General features: G+C 38.8%; 1 protein-coding gene across 4 annotated transcripts in view; it reads right to left on the reverse strand.

Annotated features, from left to right (window-relative positions):
• Window positions 1-27466, reverse strand: part of DNM3 (dynamin 3) — a 386126-nt gene that overhangs the window by 196329 nt on the left and 162331 nt on the right. For all 4 annotated transcript variants that reach the window (XM_080649442.1, XM_080649441.1, XM_080649440.1 and 1 more), the window contains one exon: window positions 14502-14615. In XM_080649442.1, coding sequence (XP_080505568.1) covers window positions 14502-14615 — 114 coding nt within the window. The remainder of the gene's footprint in view (window positions 1-14501; window positions 14616-27466) is intronic.

Below are 27466 nucleotides of genomic sequence, written 5' to 3' on the forward strand. Positions count from 1 at the left end.
ACAATGCCGTTGTACAGTAGTCTGCACATTGGTTAGACTGGGCAAGGCACAGCAACGCCTTGGACGGCTGGGACAAGAGTGGCTGTTTCCGAGGAGAGGACGTTTGTTGGCTCCTCTTTTGTATCTCATATCCAGTGTTTTTCTTCACAGGTTTTACACAGTAGGGACCAAGAAGCCCTCAGGGACAACGCTGGGAAAAGACTGCTCCAGGGAAGACCTGCGGGTAAGGCCCTCTTGCCGCTCACCTGGGCTGTGACCGGGAGAGCTGAGGTGGGAACCAATGATTTGTGTCACATGCGAAACAGGCATTTGTGTGGCCAAGGGCTATACATTTATTGTAAAAGGGCAAGGGGGTGCGGTACATAGTGATTTACTATAAGTTACTCGCTTTCTGAAGATTTATAAATATTTTCTTAAGCTTAAAGATTTTTCCACTTCAATATGAAATACAAAGACTCCAAACACTAAAAATAATTGAATGAGGCTAGTTTTCAATGGGTAAAAGGAATAATTCAGAGATCTAAAAACCTGTTGAATGAGGGCTGTGCTATCACTTGAATATCCCAGAATTGGTTCCATTTTTGCCCCAAAGTAAAGAATACTTGCAATGTTTAAAATGCTGTATGGATAGTGCTTTTCTGAAATTTTACTTACATAAGATAAATACCAAAAATAACAGGATCTAACAATAAAAGAGTAGGCTGCCAAGTTTTTTTGCCCACCAGACCACGCAGATGGGACTTGCCCAGAAAAGAGCGCCAACCCAGAACTATTGAGTCAGCAACTGAATAAACCGGGAAATAAAAACCTCTGTCTTCAGCTATCCCAATATATAGCCCTGGGGTTTTTTTTGTTGTTGTTTTTTTAAAATCCAAGGATGGTTGATAATTGCTGGTCAGCTGAGCCCTCATGCCTAGGTTTTACAATGTGTCTATGTCTCCGAGCATTTAAAATGATAAGGTACTTTGTCTAGAAAGCCACTGATAAAAAAGGAATTTGTAAACGAAGGCAAAAGTTTTTGTTGGTCAGTTTCCAGCTGTCCTGGAGGTGAAGGAGGGAGGGAGAGGGAGGAAGGTGGGAGGAAGGAAAACTGAATGAAATCCCAACAGAGAGAATAATATAGAAAGTCTGGGCTGCAATATGATCCACACTGAATTTCAGAGGTGGGTCCCTTAAGGAAAGTTCTGGAAAAATGGTACTGCCTCACCCCTAATTCCCTCAACCCCCTATTTATAGCAACCCCCAAAGAATTCTATATAATGAAAAATCTGTTCTCTAGACTTAATCTGAAATATTAATATAATCTCTTTTGTCCTCCCTTAAATTCTTTAAAGTTACAGTGGTTCCTGAACAAATCCTTTTCTAAGTTATGTTTTGCAACGATTCAAAAATTGTCACACATTCTCCTTTGCATAACAGTTTATTATAAAAGGTTCCCCACGTTATCTTTTGTCAAAATGATTTATTTTAAAATTTACCCTTTTGATCATCCTAAAACCGGTATTAAAAAAAAACACGTTTTCTCTTCTATTCATGATTTTTAGTTAAAATATTATAAAAGGGGAGCAATTTAGCTATCTTCTCCACTTAGAGGATATGATTTGTTTTCTATTGTGACTTAGAGGTTTCCATATTATTTTTCATTGAACAAATGAGATTTTTTACATCTATATAGTTTCTTTTACATAGGAAAACTGAAAAGAGAAACTATGAGATAACTTACCAGAGCTTATTTTTTCAGGAAATGTATTCTACTAATTTATACAGTTAGCAAAGAAGATCGTTATATGGTACTATGGTAATGTTTAAGATGTCTCAAATTTTGAGGGGTTTTTGTGGGGTTTTTTTACTCTGTAGAAATGATTGAATTTTATAACTTACTTTCATTTCATGTATATTTAAGTGTCTTTTTTTATTATTATGAAATGGCTTTTTTATTTCAAAGAAACTTACCACCATCAGTCCCTCACCTATTTCCTCTCTCAGGATGACTTTTAGTTTGCAGACGGAGGGGACCCGAGGGTGTCCTTGGCGTAAGTACAGGAGTAGAAACAGAAGAATAAATTTGTATGGGGGGAGCCGAGGAGCCCCTACTTGTGCTTGGAGTCCTGATTACCCATTTTTGATGCCAAGTTTTAACAAATGAAAAGGAATAATATTTTTTTAACTGGCATGAGCTCAATGCAAGATCAAAAGCAAAAGCTCACCCTGTAAACCTCTGCTCACTGAAGGCAGGATGGTAGATTGTGCGCTGGGACATACACCGGCATGTATGCAAACTAAATTTATTTCCAGGGTAGAATAATGCTTAATTTTATTTTGATATTATACTTTGTAAGGAGACATACAAATATTTTAGGGATCATGGGATCTATTCCAGAGAAAGCTAACCAACAGTGATCATCTTCGACTAAAACTGCTCGTGGATATAATGGGAAGAGTAAGTATCAAAATTAAACACTGCATATCATCAGAAAGAGAAAATTGTTTGCAGAGCCTATCCAAAGGGCACTTCACAGAAACTTAGTAGTTATTTTTCATTTCAGTGTGTGAATGATTGATAAGTTAGACTAGGTTTGGGGTTAGAATTTTCTGCCATCTAAGAGAAAGGAAATTCAGAGCTTTAGCTTTCAACACATTTTCTTAATTGGAAGAGGATCAATAGAAAACAGTTTATTTACATTTTCAAGGCCCCCCCCCCTTTTTTTAAAACCATAGATCTCCAAATCCAAGAAGGTTTATTTACAATGGGACAAAATTTCACACCGATCACTTTCGTGTAATTAGTGAATAGATTTAATGCCCTTCCTGCTTGGCTTTCAGGCCTTCCACCCAGATAATGTGTTTATGTTTTTGAAAGACCAAAATATACTATCTCCCCCCACCTCTCGCCTACAGACCACCCAAGTTTTTCGCTCTGTGGGAAAGAGTGCAGGCATAAAATTCCTACTGATAGAATTTTTTCCTTTTTCTCGTTGAAGTCGTAAAGCTGTTATTGTAAGGAAATAAAGTAAAATACAACTTGGTAATGTAAAAAAGTCCACTGATCCACCAGCTACCAGCGTCATCCTTAGTAAAGAGAGAGAAACCAAAGCTTTCAGCTCCTCAACAAGAGATCTGCTGTTTAAAAACAACCCACTTTCCTCTTCTCTAAAGAGAATATCCCACCCATGACAATAAGGTCCAAATACATAAAAGACCATCACTCAGAAATCCCAGCTTAAAATAACTAAAGGTCAGGCTTACCCTGAGAGGAAACAGAAATTTCTGAGCAAAGATGAAAACTTTCTTACTTGCTTTCTTCTACCTTTTTACCTGGGTTTGCTGCTACTTGTGTAGAGAGAAATAATTACCCATTTTTTGAAGAATTTTAATGTTTTAATTAATATAAATAATGAAGTCAATTAAGGAAAATAATTAAATCTTCATTTTAAATTTTCTGACTTATAACAGCCAGTTTCCTGGAGTTGCTTTGGTTTAATGTTGCTACTAAAGACTTGGAACATAATTATTTTCATGCATTTTTTTCTTAATAAATGAAAGACTAAAAAAGAACTAAAGGGTAGTGACCTTATTAAAAATTACACTGTATGATAATAATGTACATATAGTTCTTTCATATTTTAGCTATTATTTTAAGTGATAACAAATTTTAATGTTTACTCTATAGTTTGGAAGACAGAAAAACACTCTTAACTGTTTTTTCAACCTTTCAACTTTTTAACATGGCTATGAGGTACGCAGATGCCACATACTTACTCTAAGTGTGTTTTAAAAATCTATTAGAAAAATAAATTATCCCAAAGTCTTAAGAGCAATCATTTTTCAGCAAGATTTCCCCACCCTGAAAAACAGTTATGGATTTCAGGGTCTGATATTTTGGGGTATCTTGGTTTACTAGAATTGTTTCACATTAAAAGAGAACATATGAACTCACAAATTTTTCTTTCTGTTTTTCCAGGTTACATCATTCCTTAATTGAGCAGAGTTAACTGGATCAAAGTATTTATGGGAGAGAGAGGGAAAGCTATACCGAATTACAGTAATTTTTAATTTTTACAAATATGCTCTTTGTAAGTGAATCACTCTATAAATATTTTCTGTTGCCCTGAATGCAGCAACGATAACAAAATAGTTGCTTGAGGTATTTGTTTTCCCATACTCTGACCTTATAATTATTTAATGGCAGCCAAGTTCACTGATGTTTTTGATTTTGTCAAGAAAAACAGACAAAAGTCTTCTACTCAGAAGTGATGACCAGAAACAGAATCAGACATTTATTTAATTTCTCAACTCTTTGTTAAAGCTGTAGCACATCTAATCACTGCATAAAGGTTGAGCTGTGTACAAAACTCATATTTTTTCATAGCCTCTAAAAATTATTTTGTTCTCCATAAAGTTTCTATCTGCTATTTTTCTCAGAATTTTACAGTGAACAGGAAATATACTATTTATTTTCTTTAAAATTCTTTGAAAAAAATCCTAATTACACACTCCTTGGACAATACTGTTTTTGTTGTTGTGTTTTAAGAAATCCCACTTATTGTCATTTTGACTATCTGGTGATTTTGTTGTTTAAAGGGAAGGGTATGAATTGATCATTTATTTTAAAAGAGCCAGTAGAGTTATTTTTGACTCACCAGAATTAAATTTTCTATCTGTATAACACCATCACTCTTTCTCTCATACGAATTATAAGGAAATCTTCCAAAGGGCCTGGTTTTACTTTTTGGATATGAAATGAAGTTTCATTTTCTGTGTTTAAGGGACTATTTTGTAACTGTAGTGCACTAACAAGATCCAAAACACAATCTGAGTGAGCATCTCTGTGGCCAACAGCTGTGTAGTTTATACCCTTTTGATTCATGGCAGGGCACTATGGTTAATTAAGCGGGGGACTTTAAGCTCACAACTGCTTTTGATTTGGTTTTCACATCCATACTTAAAAACTGCATTAAAAAGGATATGAGAAATTTAAATAAGTTCCTTTTGCTTAATAAAGTATTGGTAAAAATACAACCCGTGTAAAATCCCAAAGGTCGGCTGGTTGAACTGCCAAATACATTAGGCTCATCAATTATGTTTAAAATGGCTGCCATTTCCATGTAAATGATAAGTTTCTTTTTCATGGAGAAGGTTACTTATCTACTACAAGAAACATGTATAAACATGTCTTTATCTTTAACTTCAGTATTAAAATATGCAGAGTTTGGGGAAGAGGAAAAACATCTGGTTCAATTACTCTGAACTCTGACTGCATTATGGGCCAGTAATAACATGAACTGGAGTTAAGAATAAACCTGGTGTTTAATCTTTTTTTGTTTGTTTGGTTTTGCCTTAAAATTTCAATATGAGTTTTCTGTCAAGTCAATGATTCATGTTAGCACATTGGGAACAAATGTATAAGTATACTTTCTGAATAAAGTCGAAAGTCTAACTTGTTTTTAGTTCCATAATGTTTTAATGTTTAATTCTATTGTGTGTTTTTCTCCCTTTCCCCCTGACCCTCCAAATTCACCAAATCTGGAAAACAGACTGACTGTATCTGCCCATGAGCAAAGGAAACCTGAAGGAACCAAGGGCCTGGCTGGACGGAGTTGTCATGTGTCTGCCTGTCTACACTTGCTGTGCAGAACATCCGCTCACCTGTACAGCAGGCACAGACAGGCAGTCACATGACAACCCAGCCTGAATGACAACCAGCCATTGAAAGAAAGCAGCCCTCACACCATAGCATCTACACCAAGAGCTACAACCAAAATGAGGGGTTCGGGGGAAGGCCTGGGTTTTTCATCTGTTGGTTTAATACTTAACTCGTATGTATTATTATTATTATTATTATTCTCTTTTGATTCAAATATTGAAACCCACCGTAAGTAAAGTGAGTAGTGCCTATGAAATATAATAAAACCCATTTCTGAAAATGCTCCTGTGCTCTCTATAGTTCTCTTTTCCTAACTGTTGTCAGTAAATTACTGCCCTTGACATTAATTACACACAGCTTTGCAGCACCCTGTGATCAATATAACAAAACACAGAACTGCAAATCTGATGCTTGACAAAGAATAAATGATCCTAATAATTCTACTCCAAATACAAAGTTTTGTTTTCTATATCATGACTGTTTAAGAGTGAGGGACAAAAGAAAAAGAGGGAGGAAAAAATATCCCAGGGGATCATGTATCTTGAGTTAAACTCAACCAGTTTGCACCTGGGTGGAACATAATGAAAAGAGTATTTGTTTCCAATGTAATTTTCAAATGTATTAAAATAGTTGCTTCTCCTTTTGGAAAGTATATAAAGTTAACATTGAATTTCTGATATGCCTAAGTGTCATGATATGCATAGATTTATTACTGTGACATTGTTTAATTAAGAAGGAGCTGACACTATAGTTCCAAGGGTGGAGTGCATGAGGCTGGTGCACTCCCTTGGAATACACACTCCCATTCACTGTAAACTTCCAAATTCTCAAGATATTCAGGCAATTCCATTATTGTAAAAAAAAAAAAAAAAAAAAGGCAAGGACACGGATTAACGGATATACAATGTATATTTTGCCACATCTTTTGAGGAAATGTCAAAACATCAGTTTACACCCTGTGAACTGGAGTCAAATGATCAGCTTAAAAAGTGGGGAGATGGGTAAAATTAGAAATTTGTCTGTTTTGATTTGCTTCACGAAAGTGCTTTAACTTCAGTAAAGTTAATTTTCATTTTTCTTAGAAAGGTTCTAGTCAAGCTCTAAAAAAAGTGTAACACAAGGCTACCCCAAATTTTTTTGGTTTTAATCTAATTAAACATTTTAAGCATATACTTTGAACGAAAGCAAACTTTTTATTCAGTATTTCATTTTTAAAATGAAACATTTAGTCTTAAGGCTAAAAACCCCATGAGGTTCAAAATTTCTACAATTTCATATTTTACCAAATCTGACACTATAGTTTCTTTTTTTAAAAAAAATTTGATTAGGTAAAATTATGAAGTAAATATACGATTAAGGCTAAATTCTTTCATTTAACAATCTGGCCTAAGCAAAGATGTCATCTGCAAAATACACTGTGCAAAGAAAGTTTTTACCTTACAGAAAAGTCCCAGGACCATAATATAGAGTATTAAATAATAGTTCACAAAATGTAAAAAATAAGCAGGAAGGCAATATCAAAATGTCTCAGAGAATATTTACATAGTACCACCCAATTTGAAATTCCTTCTATAACCTGCAGCAAAATGCTGACAGGAGTCCACCCATGAATCATTCTCTGGGACCCCGCAAGGCAGCACCCGGGCATGCCTGAGGCTCTCCAAATGACACATAGCTGGGTCAGAACATAAAGGAGACTGTTCCATTCCACCGACTCCAAAGGGAGAGCTAGGAGGCCAGCAGAGTTATCCTTATGTGAGCCACTAAGGATAACATTTAAAATAACCTCATGCCTAACATCTTGGCTTTACATTTTGTATATGGCTCTCAAAAAAATATGCTTGAAAGAATGCTATTTATATTTAAGTTCATTATATGATGCACGTTTGAAAATGTTACTTTTCTGGAAAAGGATCATATGAAGGTTAATATTGTTCTTCCAGTATACACTTTCAAGTTAGGACAAATAACACATTTAGGGGAGCAGTGTGAGTCTATACATATTTTATTATATTTGAAATAGCATCTGCCATTATGCTTTGTTGAATACTACTATATTTTTTTTTAAATTATAAATCTTTAGATAATGCCAGAACTTGGAAATGTTTATATGAAATAATCCTACATTTAAAAGCCTAACATGATATAGCTTATGTATGTGAAAAAACACACATAACTATGATCATGAAGAATTTCAAGTAATGTAAATGTTTTAAAGTTCAATATTTGTTGGGACTGTTTTTTTGGTAAAAAGATATCTAAGTTTTGGCTAACTCAAACAACTCAGCGAGGATTGTGAATAGTGTTCACAGGGTTATTCCTGACCTCATCACAGGCAGCATGCAGACCTGGCAGGAAAGGCAGGATCTTGATCATTTAAGTGAAAATGGAAAGACATGAAAATTTCTATAACTTCTTGGCCCCACTGCTTTGGCCATCCAGGGATATAGCTGTCATTTTATTTCCTATTACCGAACTTACATTTGTCATCTGTTACAGCTACATAATAAAAACAATACTAAGTAAATATCCCTATAAGGGAATTATATAATCTCCTTATCAAGCTATCCAAACACTTCAACCCACAAAAATGAGGCCTGTAATTTTTTGAGTCTGAAGAATGTTCTTATTTTAATGCAGATTTTGGCCTTTATTCAACAGTGTATGGTTAGTACATTTCCACTGGAAACGCTTCTGTTGATCTACCCTACCCTACCTTCCCTATGAGTATTCCATTATGATTTTAATCTTCATGTTGGACTATAGAAATTGAATAAATATTGGCTATGTGCTATTATTCATAAAGTAGTCCCCTTCAGAGATTTTTAACTATCATTTACACATTTCTCATTGATATTTAAAAATAAGGTTCTTTTCTTCTTCATTTAGCATTTCTTATTCTCCCAAAATTCGTATTTTAGATGCATTTTTAAAAATTCATAGCTTTTTCCCCAAATATAATTTTAAAGTATTCATGTAAATATCATAACCCAAAATCCTTTTGATGTGACAGTTTCTATTTTATTCCCATAACTTGCCCTTTTCTAAATTCCTCCCTAGAATTGTGCAGAGATACTGATATCTATGATGTATGAAAGCAACATCGTCAAATTTGTTTTCTGCTTAAAATGGTCTTCCATCCAGGAAGCCATACAGTCAGAGGAAGAAAAAAAAATTCATTAACCTTCAATGATGAAAATTAAGAAAATTACCTCTCATGGTAATTTTACCCTGTATTTCAATAATTTAGTTAAGGCACTTGAGACAGTAGAACATGGTGAATTATCGTGCTGCACTTCTTTATTCATTTGCTCAATCACATATTCACAATTGATATTTACTTAGTGCCACCTATCAGTGTCTTACCCCCTGGTGGTAGAACAGTGAATAAGACAATGGCTCCTGGTCTTAGGAGGCTTACAGGTTAGCAGGAACTTAAACACTTACCCAATACTTAGCACATGTGACGAGTTGTCACATCAATGTCACCTTCTGAAAAAAATCTCTTAAATCCATCATTTCTATCCATTTCCATCAACCTACCCCAGTCCAAGCCACCATGATCTTTTATGGAGACCAGAGCAACAGCTTTCTAATAATTCCCCAATCCAGTTTTGTCCTCCTCCAGTATATTATTTACAAGGCAACCAAAAGGATCTATAAAAAATTCAAATAATGCTATGAGACTCTCCAGCTTTCAAATTTCCAAGGCTTCTTATCATTTTCAGGATCAAAATCCTTCCTTTGTTCTGGTCACACTGGACTTACTTCAGTTTCTTAAATTCATCAAGCTCAATCTTGCCTCAAAGTATCAACACAAACCTTCTCTGACCACACAATTCAATGTCCCCCACACTGGGACCCCCATCACTGGATTTATTTTCTTCACAGGCTGTCCTCTGCATCTGTTTTCCTGTTTGTTTATGTGTTTTACTTATTGGGAAAAAACCTTCATGTGGGCAGGTACCATGAATTCCTTGCTAACCATCTGTACATTGTGATTAGGAGAGTGTCTGGTACATAACGGCTGTTCAGATATTATTTGTTGGGAAGTGTTCAGGTAACTAAGAGCACACACTGACTTTTAGCTGTGGGCTAAGCTCTTCATTTCTAATATGGAGAATGTAAATAAAGTACTAACTTAGCTCAATGCCTGGTAAACTATGAATACTCAATAAATGTTCGTCATTTTGAGGATGGTGATCATCATCGATTATAACTCAGATTGAGAGCTGACCTGCAAGAGTTTAAGCAGGTAGGATGAATAGTAGAGATACTATCGACAACCACAATTACTGTTCAATTAGGGAGCATCTTGTTAAATGGAAGTCCATTAGATTTGTTTGAACATTTGATTAGTTTGGATCTGCAAAGGTGAGCATGTAGAAAGAGTGATTGTACAATAGAGTGAGACACACCTTGAGTTTGGAGCATTTCCAGATTGGTAGCCATTGAGGGGTGATATGGGAAGGGGAAGAGAAAGAGATAAACCAAAGCACTGTCCTTGGGCTGGGCTGGCACAAGGTTAGAGCTGTCAGTGACACACCCAAGTGAAGGGTCCATTCCTCAAAAAGTATTGTGGCCTGGCCAGTGTGGCTCAGTGGTTGAGCGTCAACCTGTGAACTGGAAGGTCACAATCCAATTTCCGCTCAGGACACATGCTAGATCCCAGTAGGAGGCATACAGAAGGCAGCTGATCAATGCCTCTCTCTCATCATTGATGTTTCTATCTCTCTCTTCCCTTCCTCACTGAAATCAATAAAGAAATATATGTATTTTTTTTAAAAAAAAAACTCTTGCACAGAGGGCTATCTAACATTCTGTTCGAGGTTGTTTAAACTGCTGTACTGTTTCCCAAAACCCTTAGTAAATATAGGAACTACAAATATCCTTATGTTATTTTGTTAGAAATCAAAGGAGCTAAGTATCATCCACACCAGGCCCAAGAGGATATATGTGGATACACAACCTACATATCCATGCTCTGTCCTCACTCCCTTGGACAACTCCTCTTTGACTTAGGATACACACTAGCAAAATACCCTGGGGAGGATGAACCTAGCAAGAAGTCTATGCAATCCCTAGAAATGCACTCAGGGCCACATGTACTAGTATAGGATATTTCAGAGTCTAGGGTACTAGAGCATGACCTAAATGGACATCTAAGTTTGGGCAAATCCCCTTGGTAATTAGTTATAAACTGTCTAACCCTGTAAAAGATGTTCTATTTCTTTTTGTGTCACAGAAAGCCCCAATCTCAGAGTAAAGTTAGAGGATAGCATCACGTCAAGCAGATAGATCAATTATGTCTACCACAATGTCATTGTATTATAAAGACTCTGAAGATAACAGTAGAAATAACATTGCCTCAGACACTGGTGGAAATCTTTCTGTTAAGCTCATCTATCAATAACATTACAAATAATATTATTTTAATGTAGAATAATGGCTCAAAAAGTAGAGTCCACAGAGGTTGGAGGGTGTTCATAAACTCATCTAAAATTCAAGGGTAGGGTGGATGGATCTGTTCAGAACAAGAAGGAAAAATGCTGGGACTTACTATTACAGTCATGCCAACTCTAGCTTAAAATTATTATGCAGGGTTATTATGCTCTTGCCTCTGCCAGCTTGGCTAGAAAATCGCATAGTTTGATATCATCATCTCCACTTCTTGGCTGAAGTATAGGAGAGCCCATAGGCTGAAGGGGAGGCAGCATGGAAAGTCTCACTAAAGGAATGGAATCTGAGTTTCCTCTTATTATTTGAACCTTAACATTCTCTGCTAAAAAAAAAACAAACAAAAAAACAACAATAACAGCAAAGAAAAATGAGATCCTATGTCACAATATGAAATATGAGATGACAAAAAATCAAAAATCAGAAAACATGAGTCAAAAAACAGCATCATGAAAGGAAGGAATACTATTACTTGCAATGACAAAAATAAAAAACACAAATATGATTCCTAAAAGTTTATTTAAGCACTTAGACTTAGTAATATATGATTTCTTAGAGTCCTATAAAATCCCTTTGGGGTGATTTGCTTGGTAATGGTTCCCATTTGGTAAGTGAAAAGACTGAGGCGCAGAGAAGAGTGACTTGTTCCAACCCTGGCAGTTAGTCCTGGCAAGCCCACATCCTCCAGCTCCTCCCCCTTTTGAGTGTACGGAGTATGTGGTCTATAAGGTCTTTTGTTCAATTAATGTCAGCCTGAAGAACAGTTTGAGCCATTGTTCTTTCATCACAGATATATTTCACAAGTCGTTTGTATTTATTACAATCTGTCATAAGTTAAATAAAACCATATCTAGTCATATGACGCAATATGCTATTTATTCAACAGCCACTTAGATTATAATGAAAACATACCAGTCTAATTACACGAGAAAGCAGGAGGATGGCAGAACACAGGGAAAAAATATCACAATCCCCTATGAAAATGTGAATATAGTTATCATTGAATAAATGAGCAAATCTATAAATAACTTATTTTTACTGTGTCGCATTTACTTGACTAAGAGAAATGGTCAAGTAACAGGATTTCCAAAGCATGAAGGTGCTGATGTGGGTAGAGACCATGGGAACAAAGGACAAGCACTCAACTTACAACAAATTGACCCCAGAAGTTGAGTTTGAACTGAGGCTTATTTTCACAAAGAAATAGTCTAAACTTGGGTTTTCTGAGGTTTCCCACAGAAGCATGTTCAATTCATATGTAGTTGAACTCTGGCAATTAGAGCTTTTATGGAACCTATGCATTATTTAAAACATGGCTGTTGAAGGACGGTGTTCGGGGTATAAACTCAAGAAGCCAGAGATGAATCAGTGTCTCTGAGCCCCATCCTCCTGACACTTTTCCTTGACCTTTTTTCCCCCTTACCCTCCTTCCAACACCGGTTCCCACTAACACACACGAACGACTATTTGTTGAACACTATCAGTGAGTAAGGGACAGTGCCCTCCCCTCTTTTTTGCCCTGAGAGCAGGCTCAGAGGTGGTCTGCAGTGGTAGGAAGCTCTGTCGGGGGGGTGGGGGGGGGGCGGGGGGGCGGGGGGAAATAGCAGAAGAGGGCACACCTGGGGTCGGGTGGTGGTCAGGAAGGTGGGAATGACTGATGATGGCCCCAGTGGGAAAGGCTTTGTCCCACTGAGACAGACACATTGAGATAAGGGTCATTCGTGAATCAGGCATTAATATTTTGAAAACCTATCTTATTTCTTGAGCAGAGTTTTTAATGAGCGGCAGTGTCGCTATAAGCGGCCCTTCAATTTGCTACCCTGAATTTGAGTGTTCCTTTCATGCCACCCAGGACAGGACACCATCTTCTAGCCTGGACCACTGCCACGGTCTCCTAGCTGGTCTTCCTTCTTCTCTTCTTGCCATCCCACTCTTTCCACATGAGTATTTCACCCCACACATCATGCCAAACTCAGCAGCCTCTTCTGTCTGTATCCCCTCCCCTCCCATTTCCTTCTGGTAATCACCATACTGTTGTCTGTGTCTCTTAGTTAGTTGTTGTTGTTGTTTGCTTAATCCCTTCACTTTTTTCACTCAGCCCCCCAACCCACCTCTCCTCTAACAGTTGTCAGTCTGTTCTCTGTGCTCTTTGAACACTGCGGACTCCCACCGAATGATAGGGACAGCAGCCAGCACAGAAAAGTGACCATTACTAGTCCTCAGACTCTCCCAAAAACCAATTGCACATTTGACTGAAGTCAGTAAAATATATGACATAAAAATTGAAAATAAGGCTTTTGAGTAGAAATTTTCTTTGGACCTTTCTATAGGATTTACTTTCCCTTACTGCAGAAAACTCAGTGGAAACCACCTGATCATCTGATATTCACTCAACACCCTATTGTCCACAAAGCACTTAGGGAACAGAAAAACTATACAAGACATAAAAACATTCCTTCAGCAACTGATAAGGGTATCTTGTAGTGTTTTTAAAAGATATGAAACCAAGATTGGAAGGACTATTATGTCTGAAATGCATGCTCAAATATATTTGAGACAGTCTCACCTGCAAATAGTTTTGCTATCATGGACTAGTTTTCTTATTGAATGTTTGCATGCTGCATTATAAGCATCAAAAACTTCTCAGGTAAAACCAGAACTATTAAAATTTCCAAGACATAGTTCAATTTCCATCCATGCCCTCCCAAATTGAGCAGTAACACTGTATCACTCTACAGCTCTTTAATGGCTCTGCAAGAACGACATAGAATATTTTTGTGTGATTTCATAGCTATCAGATTTAAATGAGTAGTGAGTCACAGGACCAAAATTATTAACATCTAACATGAACCAGAACACCACCATTATCATAATTCATGCTTTTACATAGATATCAAATTCTCAAAGAACAAAATTCACATAAACAGTTTTCAGGGACTTGAAGACGAATGATTTGGACATTTTCAAAACCCTGTCATTTGAGACCGATGTCACAGCAACAATTCCAAAACACTTTATTAACTCGGCATCAGTGCTATTAATTTCGCTGTTATAATGCTCTATTACCTTGAGTCTTTTCAACATGTTATTTAATGAAAATTGCTTTCACTGTATTAGTCCCCTGTCATTATTACAAAGAAATAGTTTGCAACTATTGACTCCTAACTCCGTTTCTTCAGGTAAACAAACATGTGACTATATCAGTGAAGTAAAAGAAATTTAAGGGGAATATTATGAAATTAAAAATCTATGAGGAAAAAAAAGCACAGTGTTTATTCAAACACACATCCCAAGCTAGGTCTTACTGAAAGAGAACCAACCACTGGTGTCTCAAAATGAAATATCACAATAATCTCACTTAACTTGAAATGAGAAAACGCTGTCACCCTCTGCAGCTTACCTCATCATCTTTATACCAGGATAGGCTTTCAGCAGTCAGGACAAACCAGTATCCCTTGGAGCCGCCTTTCATGATGCCGATGTTGCTGATGGTGAGCCACCCCTTGCGAATCACCTACAAGAGAGCACAGGTCAGCAGAGAAGCTTAGTCCAACATGAGCCAATGGAGACCAGGTCTTGCACTAAGTGAAGTTCACAACAAGATACAAATCACAATAAGAGAACAGCATTGCCCCCACAAAGTTCAACTTCCATTACTCTATTTATCTACCAAAAGCACCGATAACCAGAGGGAAGTGTCTCCCATCAAATGAACAAAATCAAAATGGCAGACTTATATAAATGGTGGAAGCAGAAGAGCTGAGAGAGAGAGGAGTGAAATTCTTGTGCCGGGCCCATTTATGGCACGGCTGCTAAAATGAAAGCATTCTGGTGGATTGGATGAGCAGCAGCAGACTCTCCATGCCCACCACCACTGCTCCCATTGTGGCTCACCTGTTTGCATGGTTTTGTCTCATCAGGATTTCCACTAGAGCCTGGCCACCAAATGGTCTAAATTTATCCATCTACCTCTGGTGGTTATTTGACCACTAAAGAAAAAATGCAAGCCAGCCAAGTAGTTCCTTGTTAACAGCTCTGAATAAGGCTGAATGAGGAAAAGAGCTGAAATAATAAGCTAAAATTAAAAATTTGGCCCTGACTGGTATGGCTCAGTTGGTTGGGCATCATCCCAGGAAACGAAGGGTTGCCAAGTTCAGTTCCTGGTCAGGGCACATGCCCGCACTGTAGTTTAGATACCCAGTGGGGGGTGTACGGGAGGCAGCCGATCAATGATTATCTCTCATCAGTGATGTTTCTATCCTTCTGAAATCAATAAAAATATATTTTTTTAAAGTTTGGAGTTTTTAAATGGTCTAGATTTATCCATCTATCTCTGTTTGTTATTTGACATACTAAAGGATATGTAGCATCTTCATAAAAATCTTTAAACAGCTTCTAAATTTTAAAACATTAACAACTTGGCTTACTGATTTATGATGTATAAATGTCCTTTAAGTGAAAATCTATTTTTTTCTCAGTTGTGAAGTTAAATTCTGTTTTTTTCATATGGCATAGTTTATCGTCTTCTCTATGCTACATAATTTGTTATCATAGGACCAGAAATGAAAAACTATATGGAATTGTATGCTATCGCTTCAGATGTCAAAAATCATCCTATACCTAAATTGTTCCATACCCTAAGAGAGCCTGAAATATTTTAAAAATTACTGAATTATTGAATGACTGTGTCAGTTCCTAAAGAAAGATTAAAATACCTTTATAATCAGAGTTTATATTTATATTGCTATTAACTTTTCTAATTGAAGAAGAAAAGTCAATCCTAAGGAAAATTATGAAATGAATCAAGGTTATCATTACTGATCTTTCAAGCCTTTGTCCATACACTAGTCCTTGCCACCCTGGATTCCCTGTTCCTGCATCTCCCAGAAGCCCACTGTCCTTTCTAATGCTCTATTTAAGTTTTCCAGACCCCCATACAGAACCCCATTAAGGTCCAGACTATGACAGTTCTCTCCACTGTTCAAAATTACTCCTTCTTCTTACCCTCTACTTGCGAAAGAAGAAACCGATACTTCTCCAAGTATGGTTTCTACCAGTTATATTATAACCATTGGGATGCTTTCTAGAAATACAGATTCTTGGGTCACCTACAAGTCCAAATGAACCAGAATATGTACATTGAAGCCCAGAAATCTACATTTTCACATGTTCCCAAGGTAATTCTGATTCATACTGAAGTTTGAAAAACACTGCCCGCATGTATACAATCAAAACTTCACTGTCCTTAGAGCAAATGATCTCATCTAATTTTTAATGATTATTCATTCAATCTAGGCAGGAGGGAGCTGATAGAGAGGCAGAATATAAAAAGACAAGGACACAGAGAAACCAATCAGGTGAAAAAGACAGATACTATGTAAGTAAGAATGGGGTTCGGAGAACTTAAAATGACCTGGTTTTACTGGTACCACTGAATTCATCTCTCAAAGATGCACCTCTAGAAAAATGGAATGTTATAATCAAAACATGGTATTTATTAAACATAATTTTGCCCAGTGGATATATTCAGTTGAGCTATATGAAAATTATAAATTACAAATAACAGTTAAAGTAAAATTTGTAAAGAATCTACATTAAAATTAATTAGAATATTCTGATTAGTACATTCTATGACGTTACCCTCATTTGCATTGCAACAGGCTTTCTCAAATGGATAGAAAATAAATAAAAGAGGATTACAGTTATGCGCATTGTGAGTGCATGTGGCCAGCATCCTTCAGCGACACCCATGGAAGAGTGTTCAGTATTGAACACTGTCAGCAAGTAAGCTGCTGTCATAGAAAGTTTAAGATACTCTGGTCCAATTAGAGAAGCATATTTGCCACAAATAAACTTGCTTTTTCTCCGATGATGGTCAGCTCAACATAAGAATTAAGAAAAAACAATTCCTAATGTACCTTGTCAGATAAAAACTGAAGGAGAGAGAAATCAAGTTAAACAGTGGGACAAGTCAGGAGAAGGCAAGCATTCAGGAAAAAATGATCAGGACACAAGAGGTAAGAAGAATGTGAAGGGGAAATTAATAGAATAAAACAAAGGAAAAGTTAAGTGAGAAAAGAAGACAAAGATGAATAAAATTTCCAAAGAATGTCAAAGACAAATGGGATGGATTGTAGAATCTCTTCACAGAGAAAGATCTGAAATGCTGATTTCACCTTCAAATGTAAAATCACCACAATAAATCCAACACCATTCAGTACAATAACCACTTACAGCCTCTTAGTATTTGAATATCAAATTCTGTTTTGAATGCCCAAGTAAACAAGAGCAAGCGATACCATAATTACATGACTAGAGGGGACCTTGAGAGCTGAAAGGGCATGTTCTTTTGTAAGCCTTGAAACAAACCAATTTTTAAAATTTACTACCATGAATAACATCCAAGCTTCTATGCCAAATACAGAAATGTTGAAAGTGAGACCAGCAAGTGGAATAGCCCAGCCCCTTCCTTTAGTGACGAGCCTACTCTGGAGAGTGTGTCCTTGATAATTCCGTAAGAGGCCAGGCCTTTCACGGTTGGCAAAATCTGTATGTTAGGGGTAAGTTTGGACCTCAACATCTGGCCAGCACACTGGGTCATAAAATTAATACACAGACAAGAAATAACATTATAAGGAGGGGAAAGGGGGCATGTGGAAAAGTTCTAGTTTAGCAAAGGTCTTGAACTTTATCTGTGAGCAGGGCGTTTTGACCTTGGCCTTGCTTATGGGAGACCAGGCAAGTTTTTCTCAGCTCTGCAGCCAGATTTTAACTGTTGCCGCCTGGGGGAAGTTCGTAAACCACAGACCATTTGATATTTTTATCTTGGTAGATGACAAACGCTTATAGAAAGGCTGTGTCCATGGATGAGTAGCTGCTTCTAAGAAGGTAGTTCACATGCCACAGGGCTACGTGGGAAAATGCTCAGAGCTGTGTGGGCCCAGCTGGTCACCACCTTTGTGAGCACAAGCATCCTCAGGATAGAGGCTTGTCCTTGAACTGGCTGGCAGAGTTCTTTCTAAGCAAGAGTTCAACTGTAGGGGAGACCTCAGGAGGGGGAACTAAATTTACTACTTTAAAAAAAATAATAGTTTTAATTTATTGCATACTCTGTGCCAGGAACTTTACAGAAGTCAAAGTAAGGCAGCTAAGGTCTGTATCACAGAGCACTATTGAGGGTCCAGCTGTAATTTATTAGGTCCAGGTCTGGACCCAGGCCCAGGTAGGCAATAGCAAGGGTTGGATTAGGGGCACTCACTGCCATCCTGCACCCGGGCCTAGGGCAAGAAGGGAACTGCGCAGACCTAACCTTAACGCATGTTGCTTACGAATGACTTAAGGGTCACCATCCGCTCCGGCTCATGTTTTCAAACTGGCTCTGGGTTACATAGGAGGGAGAAAGCTTCCTTAGGAGGCCTAGGCTTCTAAGATCAAGAAGTTATATAACAAGGGGTAGGAAGGGAACACACAGAGGCAAAGGAAAATAAAATGAGGGTTTGAATATGCTACATAGGAGAGAAAGGTAACATAAATAAGACCTGTTGATGCGGGCTGCTCAGTGCAACTTCCTGAACTTGGAAACAGACAGTGGTGTTTCAAGCATTCTCTTAAGATTATCTAGATGTATTCCCCCTTAATGGTAAGTGCATAGTGGCAAAATTCTCCTCTTAAGAAGATATTTTCCCCAAAAAATGTAGATGTTCACAGAACAACTAGAAAAAATCGACAGTCTGCGAGGGCTAAAGCCAGGATGGTTTTCTCTGTCTACCCGCCCCCCCTCATTCAGATCCCCTGAGTGTTGGAAACAATCAGTGATGGCAGCAGGGAAAGGGGTCCAGGAACATAAATGTTGCCTGGGATAATTGCTGTAAAGACTAGAATGTCTATTTGTCTTATTAAATTCATTGGTATGGAGCTAGTTCTGGAATTATCTTTTGTGCCCCCCTCTTTGTTTTATTTATAAATTAAAGGAAGGGAAACAAGAGAGTATCCGACTCCAGAAGCCCAAAAGAAACAACCCATTCTATGGGGGTACGGCTGTTGAAGGAACCCCAAGTCCACCTGGGCCACAGACCCTCTTTGATGTTCCATAAGTATCTTAGACTTTGAAAACTCCTTTGGGAAGTCTTTGGACTTTAATTTATGAGAACTTCATAGTAGGAGGGGGTCATATTCATATTGAGGACATGCCTATTTCATTGACATTTTATTACTGAGTGCAAATTAGAATGGATTAATGATATCCTTGGATAGCTGCAGAATCTCTGATAGGCCACCGGAACAATATGACTGGACATTATTTGAAACAAGAAATAAAATAAGGAGCCAACAGTTAACCTTGGGTATAGACTGGCCTTACTGGTAAAGTGAATTTTACTGGTGTGCTGTTTTGACCCATTTCAGAGTCTTCTCTCCACTGGTGGTTCTAGGACAGTGGTCGGCAAACTCATTAGTCAACAGAGCCAAATATCAACAGTACAACGACTGAAATTTCTTTTGAGCGCCAAATTTTCTAAACTTAAACTTCTTCTAATGCCACTTCTTCAAAACAGACTCGCCCAGGCCGTGGTATTTTGTGGAAGAGCCACACTCAAGGGGCCAAAGAGCCGCATGTGGCTCACAAGCCGGTTTGCCGACCACTGTTCTAGGAGGATGCTCAAAGGAGCCATGATTAGCTTTGGAGGAGTGGCTTCAAGAAGGAAGTACCAGGACCCAGAGACTATTGATCTCTTCCTCCACAGGGGGCTAGCCACAACCCTAGTGAACCACTGGCTTAACCATTAAATGCAATGGAATAAAAGATGGAGGAAAGTAAGGAATATTGCCAAGGGGTGGGGGGCAGAGGGGCACTCCTATTGTTTCCTCATTCATTCCACCAGGGAGGAGTAAAGTAACTTCTCAGATTGGTAAATCTCTCCCCCATTCTCTCCCCTCTTCATCTTGGGAGCCTGCCTGCCTGTGGGCACGTGCTTACCACAGGAAGGAAGGGCTTCATACCTGCAGTTTTGAGGGGTACATTTAATTTAGGGAAGTGTTCAAAGGTGTTTATCACCTAAAACATTTGATAAGTCAGTCAACCAGTATCTACCAAAGTCTGTGGAGGACCAGGAAATGTGCCAGCCCTATCCCTATGATAACAATGAGGGTCACCATAAGTATGCTCTGGTGTGTCTCATCAGTGGGCTGACATGCATAAAAAATGGATACTCGATCTGATGAACTGACTTTCTGACTGGGGTAAAGAAGCTGTGAAAACAAGCAAGTAAGATGAAGCTTAGCTAATGGGATTTAAATGATAATCAAATTAAGACATAAAATAATCAAATATTTGGTGAAATAGTCTTTGTTTGGTTTTTAAGACTCTTCAAAATACTACTGTGAATGAGTTGGCTACGTGACATTTGTATGTTTGGATGTTCTTTTCATGGTTTTAACTTTCTAGGAAGTCAGAGTAGTTTCATAAGTAAAATAGGCAAAGTTAACGACACAATTTGACTCCATTTCTAGGAATTCAAGGATGAAAACAATAGCTCACATTTACTCAACACTACTCTGAGCCAGGCATTGTGCTAAGAGCTCTGTGTGTGTTATTTATTTTAATCCACAAAATAATCCTTTGAGAAAGACAACATTTTCCTTATGTGACAGATGAGGAAACTGCCATCGGGCTCCTGTTTCATGGCCAAGTCCACCCACGTAACCCACAGGCCTCCCTCATAGGAGCTGACACATGTCTGCCATTTTGCTCCACTTTGCAGAGGATTCAGCCTCTCAGCACCTGAATGAAATAAAATCTCTCTGGTGGTCTGACGTCCTTAATCCACAAGGCACACAAGGATGTTGGTGTTAGTACTGTTCCTAGTAGCTATAGGAAACACCTAGTTGCTTAACTGCAGTGGTTCTCAACCTTTCTAATGTCGCGACCCTTTAATACAGTTCCTCATGTTGTGGTGACCCCCAACCATAAAATTATTTTCGTTGCTGCTTCATAACTGTAATTTTGCTACTTAATGAATGGTCATGTAAATATCTGTGTTTTCCGATGGTCTTAGGCTCTACAGCAGCGGTTCTCAACCTGTGGGTTGCGACCCACAGGTTGAGAACCGCTAGCAGGGTCGCCTAAGACCATCGGAAAACAGATATTTACATTATGATTCATAACAGTAGCAAAATTACAGTTATGAAGCAGCAACGAAAATAATTTTATGGTTGGGGGTCACCACAACATGAGAAACTGTATTAAAGGGTCGCCGCATTAGAAAGGTTGAGAACCACTGTCTAACTGGAAAATGGTTAACATGTTATGATAGAATCCTCTCATCTGTTCAATTAAGCTGAGCAAAATCACCTAACACATGACATGGGAGCGCTAACACCGGGCAGAGAGTTGACTTCCGGGATTGCCTCCTAGTCGGGTTGCTAGCTGGGTGACACTGGGCAAGTCTCTTGGCCTTAATTTCTTCATATGTCACAAGGAATAGTAACACAGAACTGCTGTGTGGATCATGAGTGGACTTAGATCAGTACCCATTAGTACACAGGGTATTATTTCAATTATATCTGTTAATGTAAGGATAGAAAAAGACTGTCATATACACCAAAATGTTAACTATGATAGAAAATTACTGACAAGATATGAAGTTATATTTATTTCCTCCTTCAATTTTCCTGTATTTCCCTTATTTTCCAATAGTATTTATGCTATTAAAATTACAGGTTGCCATCACATTGGCTGCTTAAAACAGGCAATTTCTTTCTTTTTTCCTCCCTCCCTTCCTTCCTCCCTTTCTTGGCAATTTCTTGAGATTCTCTTTAATGTGTAATGAACACAGCATGTCAGAAGACTGAGGAGGATTACAAATAACCCAATAGTGAAATAAATCTATAGTGCAACATAAAGAGAAATAAGTCTGGATTATTACATAAGAAATCACCATGATGAAAGAGGACTAACTTTAAATAAGGAACTGCTTTCATTGACTGAAAACATATTAACAGTGTGCAAGAAAAGAGGATTGAAAATAAGGAACCTACATTTACTATTCATATCAAATCCCCTTTTTATTGGAAGATGTGGCTGACAAAGACAACTTCCTGTTTTCTCTATAAAATCCAGCCTTTACCTTAAAACACCAGCGTAAGTTTAAATCCTAGCCACGTGAATAAAATGTAAGTTAAGCAGAACTCCAAGTTATTATTTCACAAGATAACCTCACTTAGGGATAGCCCCCTGCTCACTTTTCTGGGGACTGCTCCAAGCTGCAAGGACTACATGCATGGGGTCTCCATCGTCTTCCATTCACTCTGCCCTATCAAAACGGCTTCCCAAAACATCAGCCCGTGCTCACACAATGAGTGCGTTTGCCTGGCCTCTGTGGCACTCTAGACTATTATATTATCTCGATTCTCAAAACGACTCTTAAGGAATTCCTTCCCTTTGCATTGTTCCCCAGGATTTTCCTGACTGCCTGTTTACACATTACTTCTTTCACATGCTCAGCTATTTCTGAAGAGCTCACTAAGAGTGGGCTGTTTATTCTCAGCGTTTACTCACCTAACCCTCTCCAGGGTCCAGGCCATTAACCATGATGAAAATCAGGACTCTATTTTTTCCACTTTTTTTCCTGTGTATCTTTTCCATGTGCAGAGCTCCCTTTGAAGTTCATGGGAGCCCTCCATGTGGAAGAGATTCCCAATGATACAAAACAGAGTGAGAGCTAAGCCCATCATCCATTTTTCACGTCCAAGGGCAAAAATACACGCACACAAGGGAAGAGATAATGATCAAGGCCTGAGTAGAATTTGCCTATTGTTCTAAAAATAATTCAGAGGGCTTTCTTTGAGAGAGAAAACAAGCACCTTCGTAAATATTTCTTAGTTCATTTAATAGAAAACTAGAGGCCTGGTATACGACATATGTGCACATGGGGGCACTTAAGGGTGGGGGTCCCTCAGCCCGTCCTGCACCCTCTCACAGTCTGGGAGCCCTCGGGGGATGTCCAACTGCCGTGGAGGTGGGAGAGGCTCCCACCACTGCCACTGTGCTTGCCAGCCATGAGCCCGGCTTCTGGCTGAGAGGTGCTCCCCCTGTAAAGCACACTGACCACCAGGGGGCAGCTACTGTGTTGAGTGTCTGCCCCCTTGGTGGTCAGTGTGTGTCATAGTTCGTTCTGCTGTTCAGTCAATTTGCATATTAGCCTTTTATTATATAGGATGAGTGAGTCATTTATCGGGGTCAGGCAGCACATTGAAACTACAAGGATGAGTCAAAAAAATAAATAAATAAAACAAAAAACCAGGCATAGTTCCTGAACTTCATGGAGCTTATAGACAAATGGGGACGAGACACTAAACAGAGACTCACACAGATCAATGTAAAGTGACAGCTGGGTTGCTGCCACCCCAAGCAGTTCAGTACATTGAGACCTGCCCGGGTGGAAGAAGAGGTTCCGGCAGACTCTAGCACTGGCACTGAAATCAGAAGGGTGTGCAATGGGAGATGAAATGCACAGCACAGAAAGCAAGAGTGAGCCTCATGCAAGACAACCTGAGAGAGGAGGACAACCACGCTTGGCCGTGTAGTTTATGTGGAGAAACTGGGTCTTTATCCTGGGAGGATGGAAAGCCTTTGAAGCGCTTACAGTAGGGCAGTGACCTAAGATTGGCATCAGGACAAGTTCCTTCTTGCTCTGGTCTGGTGAAGAGATTACAGAGAAGGGAAAGGAGGCAGTAGAATAGACAGAATCCTAAGTCACAGACAATGATAACTTTGACAAGAGTGGCGGAAATGGACGTTTGGAGGAGTGGACATATTTGAGGAAAATTTAGGAAGGAACTATTATGACAGTGATAAATTGGAAGATGGAAGATGAAGGGGGATGAGGTGTCCAGGATGATGCCCAAGGATTAATTTCTGAAGCTGGAGGCAAATTTTCTGAGGGAGAGTAGGAGGATGAAGGTGAGGGAGGGGATAAGTAATGAGTTCTGTCTGGACATGAAAAGAGGTGAACATGTAAAATAAACCACCGTCTACAGAGAACTCTCAATCACATACACAGATTTTTGAATTGCTGACTGCAGGAGTAACTGAAGCCCTAGCTATGAAAAAATAACATAAAGTGAGAGTTTGACTGGGAAGAGAGGAGGACCTAGGACTGCGCCTTAAGGCAAACCAGCAGGTAATGGCTGGGTGAAGAGGATGAACCTGCAAAGGAGAGAGAGAGGTAGCTAGAAGGGTGGGACAAAAATAGAATACAGCGTCCACAGAAGTCAACAGAAGAGACTTTTCATGGGAGGGCTGAAAATGTCTAATGCCACTGTGAGGGAAAGCAGGACTCGAAGTACAAAATTATTCCCTGGTTTGGGTAACATGGAGGTTGTTGGAAGAAATAATATTCAAAACATTTAACAACTAGTATGGCAGCAGCCTGACCAGTTGGAAGGGGTGTGGGACTCAGTGCTAGAGCAGGAGTATACAGGAGGCCCCCTTCTGGACCAAACCTTGCCTTTAATTTCTGGATAAAGGGGAGGGTTTTTTTTTGGGGGGGGGAGAGTTCTGAGAGAGAAACTCCAGCAACTGGGGGAACAGCCAGTTGTAACTGGCATGAGAACATTCAATGTCTGAATGACCACTCTGGCTCTGCTAATATGTGCTGGCTGCACAACCTTGCCAGCATCGTTTCTGTGGCTCAATGGAGAGGGGAAGCAGCTAGACTGGAATGGGTGGGTGACAGACTTGAAGGTCTCCCATGCAATTCTGATTTCAAATGATGACTCAATACCTTCACAGCATTGTCTTGATGCAAATAAAAGACAAAACTAAAACTTGGCCAATGAAGAAAGCATATCTCAAACGGAGAACCCATTTTAAAGACGTTCCTAGAGCCCGGCCAGTGTGGCTCAGTAGTTGAGTGTCAACTTATGAACCAGGAGGTCAGAGTTCGATTCCTGGTTGAGGCACATGCCCCGGTTGTGGGCTCGATCCCTGGTGTGGGGTGTGCAGGAGGCATCCGATCAATGATTCTCTCTCATCATGGATCTATCTATCTATCTATCTATCTATCTATCTATCTGTCTATCTATATATAGAAAGAGATCTACATATATCTATATAGATATATATGTAGAGATAGATATATATAGATAGATATATATAGATATAGATGTTTCAGGCACAGGAACATCCCAACAGGGAAAGACCACGGAGGCACTGCCTGAAGGTCACCGTGGCTAGCCCACAGAATTCAGGAGTGTTAGTGACAAGAAGCGGGAGACAGGCAGGGAATGGATAATAGTGGCAACATTTGGACTTTGTTCTAAAGGAAAAGTAGTACTTTTGAGGGTTGTAAGCAAGGGAGTGATGTGTCCAGGTTTTTATTTTGTCTGCACCAAAACAAAAGAAAATCCTATGAAATTTTACTGGTTTGGAATTTCAGTATAAGGTTTTAGGAGAGAGTGTTGGGCTCTGGTTAAGGTAAGTATTTTAATTATTGGTGGACATTAATTACCCATGTTCTCGCTGGCCTCCTTAATCATGGCTAATTGTAACTCAGGATGCTTTGTGAGGTAACTTAATAAAGTGAGGTATGTAACGGATGAAACCCCAATTCCCATTGAAAACTGAAGAATGTAGAAGTCACAGGCATTCCTATTTCTGATGGGAAATGGAGAGGCCCTGGTAAATATCAGTCATCCAGAGCAGCTATTTTGCTTAACCTCGTAAACCAGTTGCAGATGTTGGCTCAAGCAGCGAGACCTTGCATCTGTAATTTTAAAATTGTCTCATATTTCTAAAACCTGACTCCGTATGCACCGGAAAACAGTGACATGAATTATGAAGCTCGGGAAGAGAAGCACGAGAAATATCAGGAGTGATAGGAGATAGTATTCGCAGCCATGGTCAAGCTCTGAGCACAGGATGAGTGAAGGATGACATGGTTCCTTCCTCCAGGACATGGGTCCTGCCACCAGGCATCAGAAAATGAAACCCGGCCACGGGATGTACCAAACGAGAGGAAGTCATTTATAGATAGTTGAGTTCTCAAAAACAAGTCCCCCTTGTCCTTTCCCCCTCCTCCCCTTCGCAGCAGGTCAACAGGAAGATCAGAGTTGCTGGGGAAGGAAAAGATTTTTGAAGAGACAAAAAAAAAAACACACTGAAAACACAGACACTAAAAATGTCTTACCTTAATTAAGAAGATCATGTTTAGTAGACTGGGGCAGGAAACAATAAAATGACTTGCTTTTCAACTAATGTTTTAGTTATGATAGTGCTTTCTCATTAAAAAAAATGCTTATAAACAGTCAATAGAAACTCAACTCGAAACTCAGAAAAGGGGCGGAGGTCATAGGACCCCATAGATAAAGAATTCATAGGATACTGCAAACGAAGAATAAATCAAAGCACTGGAAATGAAATGATAATGATGACTGAGTTTCATGCTCATATTTGTCAGGCTCATTTGTATTTATGTGCACCGTTTCCAAGTAATGCTCCATCCAGACAATATAAATGGCAGCACATAGAATAATCTACCCAAGGGGGCCATCTGTCACAGGCTCAGAGTGTAAATAACCTCACCAGGAGTCAGGACAAACACTCCAGCCAACTGTTTGGTGAGGCAAGAGCACAGTGCAAAGCTTCAAGGAACGCAGGCTCAATTAGGAAACCAGGACACTCATTTCCTGGAGAGGGAACATTCATCCCGGAGAATTCAGCCCAAGAGAATTCCCTGAGGTGGGGAATGGATTAGTTGCTGAGTCAAAGAGATTTCATAGTCACTTTGGGGGTAAGACATTTTAGTTCATCATTTACCTAAAGCTCTACATGTTTACACTTTGTTCAAGAGATCACCTCTGATAAATTTTATTTATTTTCTGCACCAAGATAATTAGGAAATATATACTGTTAAGCAAATAAACCATACTGGTCTTTCCACATTGATCTTTCTAAATAAACCACATTGGTCTTTTCATATAAATCTGAGACCAGCATTAACTCTTTCAAGCTACTAGAACTGCTACAATTGAATCACAAGAACAATAGATAGTATTAAAAATCATTGTTAATCTTCTTAGGCGAGAAAACAGTGGTGTGGACATACTTAAGGAAATGCAACTAAAGTATTTAGAGATGAACAGTCATGATGCCTGCAACTTACTTTCAAATAGTACATGTACACACAAACAAACTAGGGGGTATGTACATGGCCTTTCACAGAACTATGCTTCCAGCTCTTTGCTATATTTGACAATCCTATATAATAAAAGGCTAATATGCAAATTGTCCCCACGGGCGGGAGTTCGACAGACCGGGAGTTAGATGTGCGCTGACCACCAGAGGGCAGCACAGAACATGGCAGTGGC

The sequence above is a fragment of the Plecotus auritus genome (assembly GCF_963455305.1).
Source record: "Plecotus auritus genome assembly, chromosome: 12".
Classification (NCBI taxonomy): Eukaryota; Metazoa; Chordata; class Mammalia; order Chiroptera; family Vespertilionidae; genus Plecotus; species Plecotus auritus.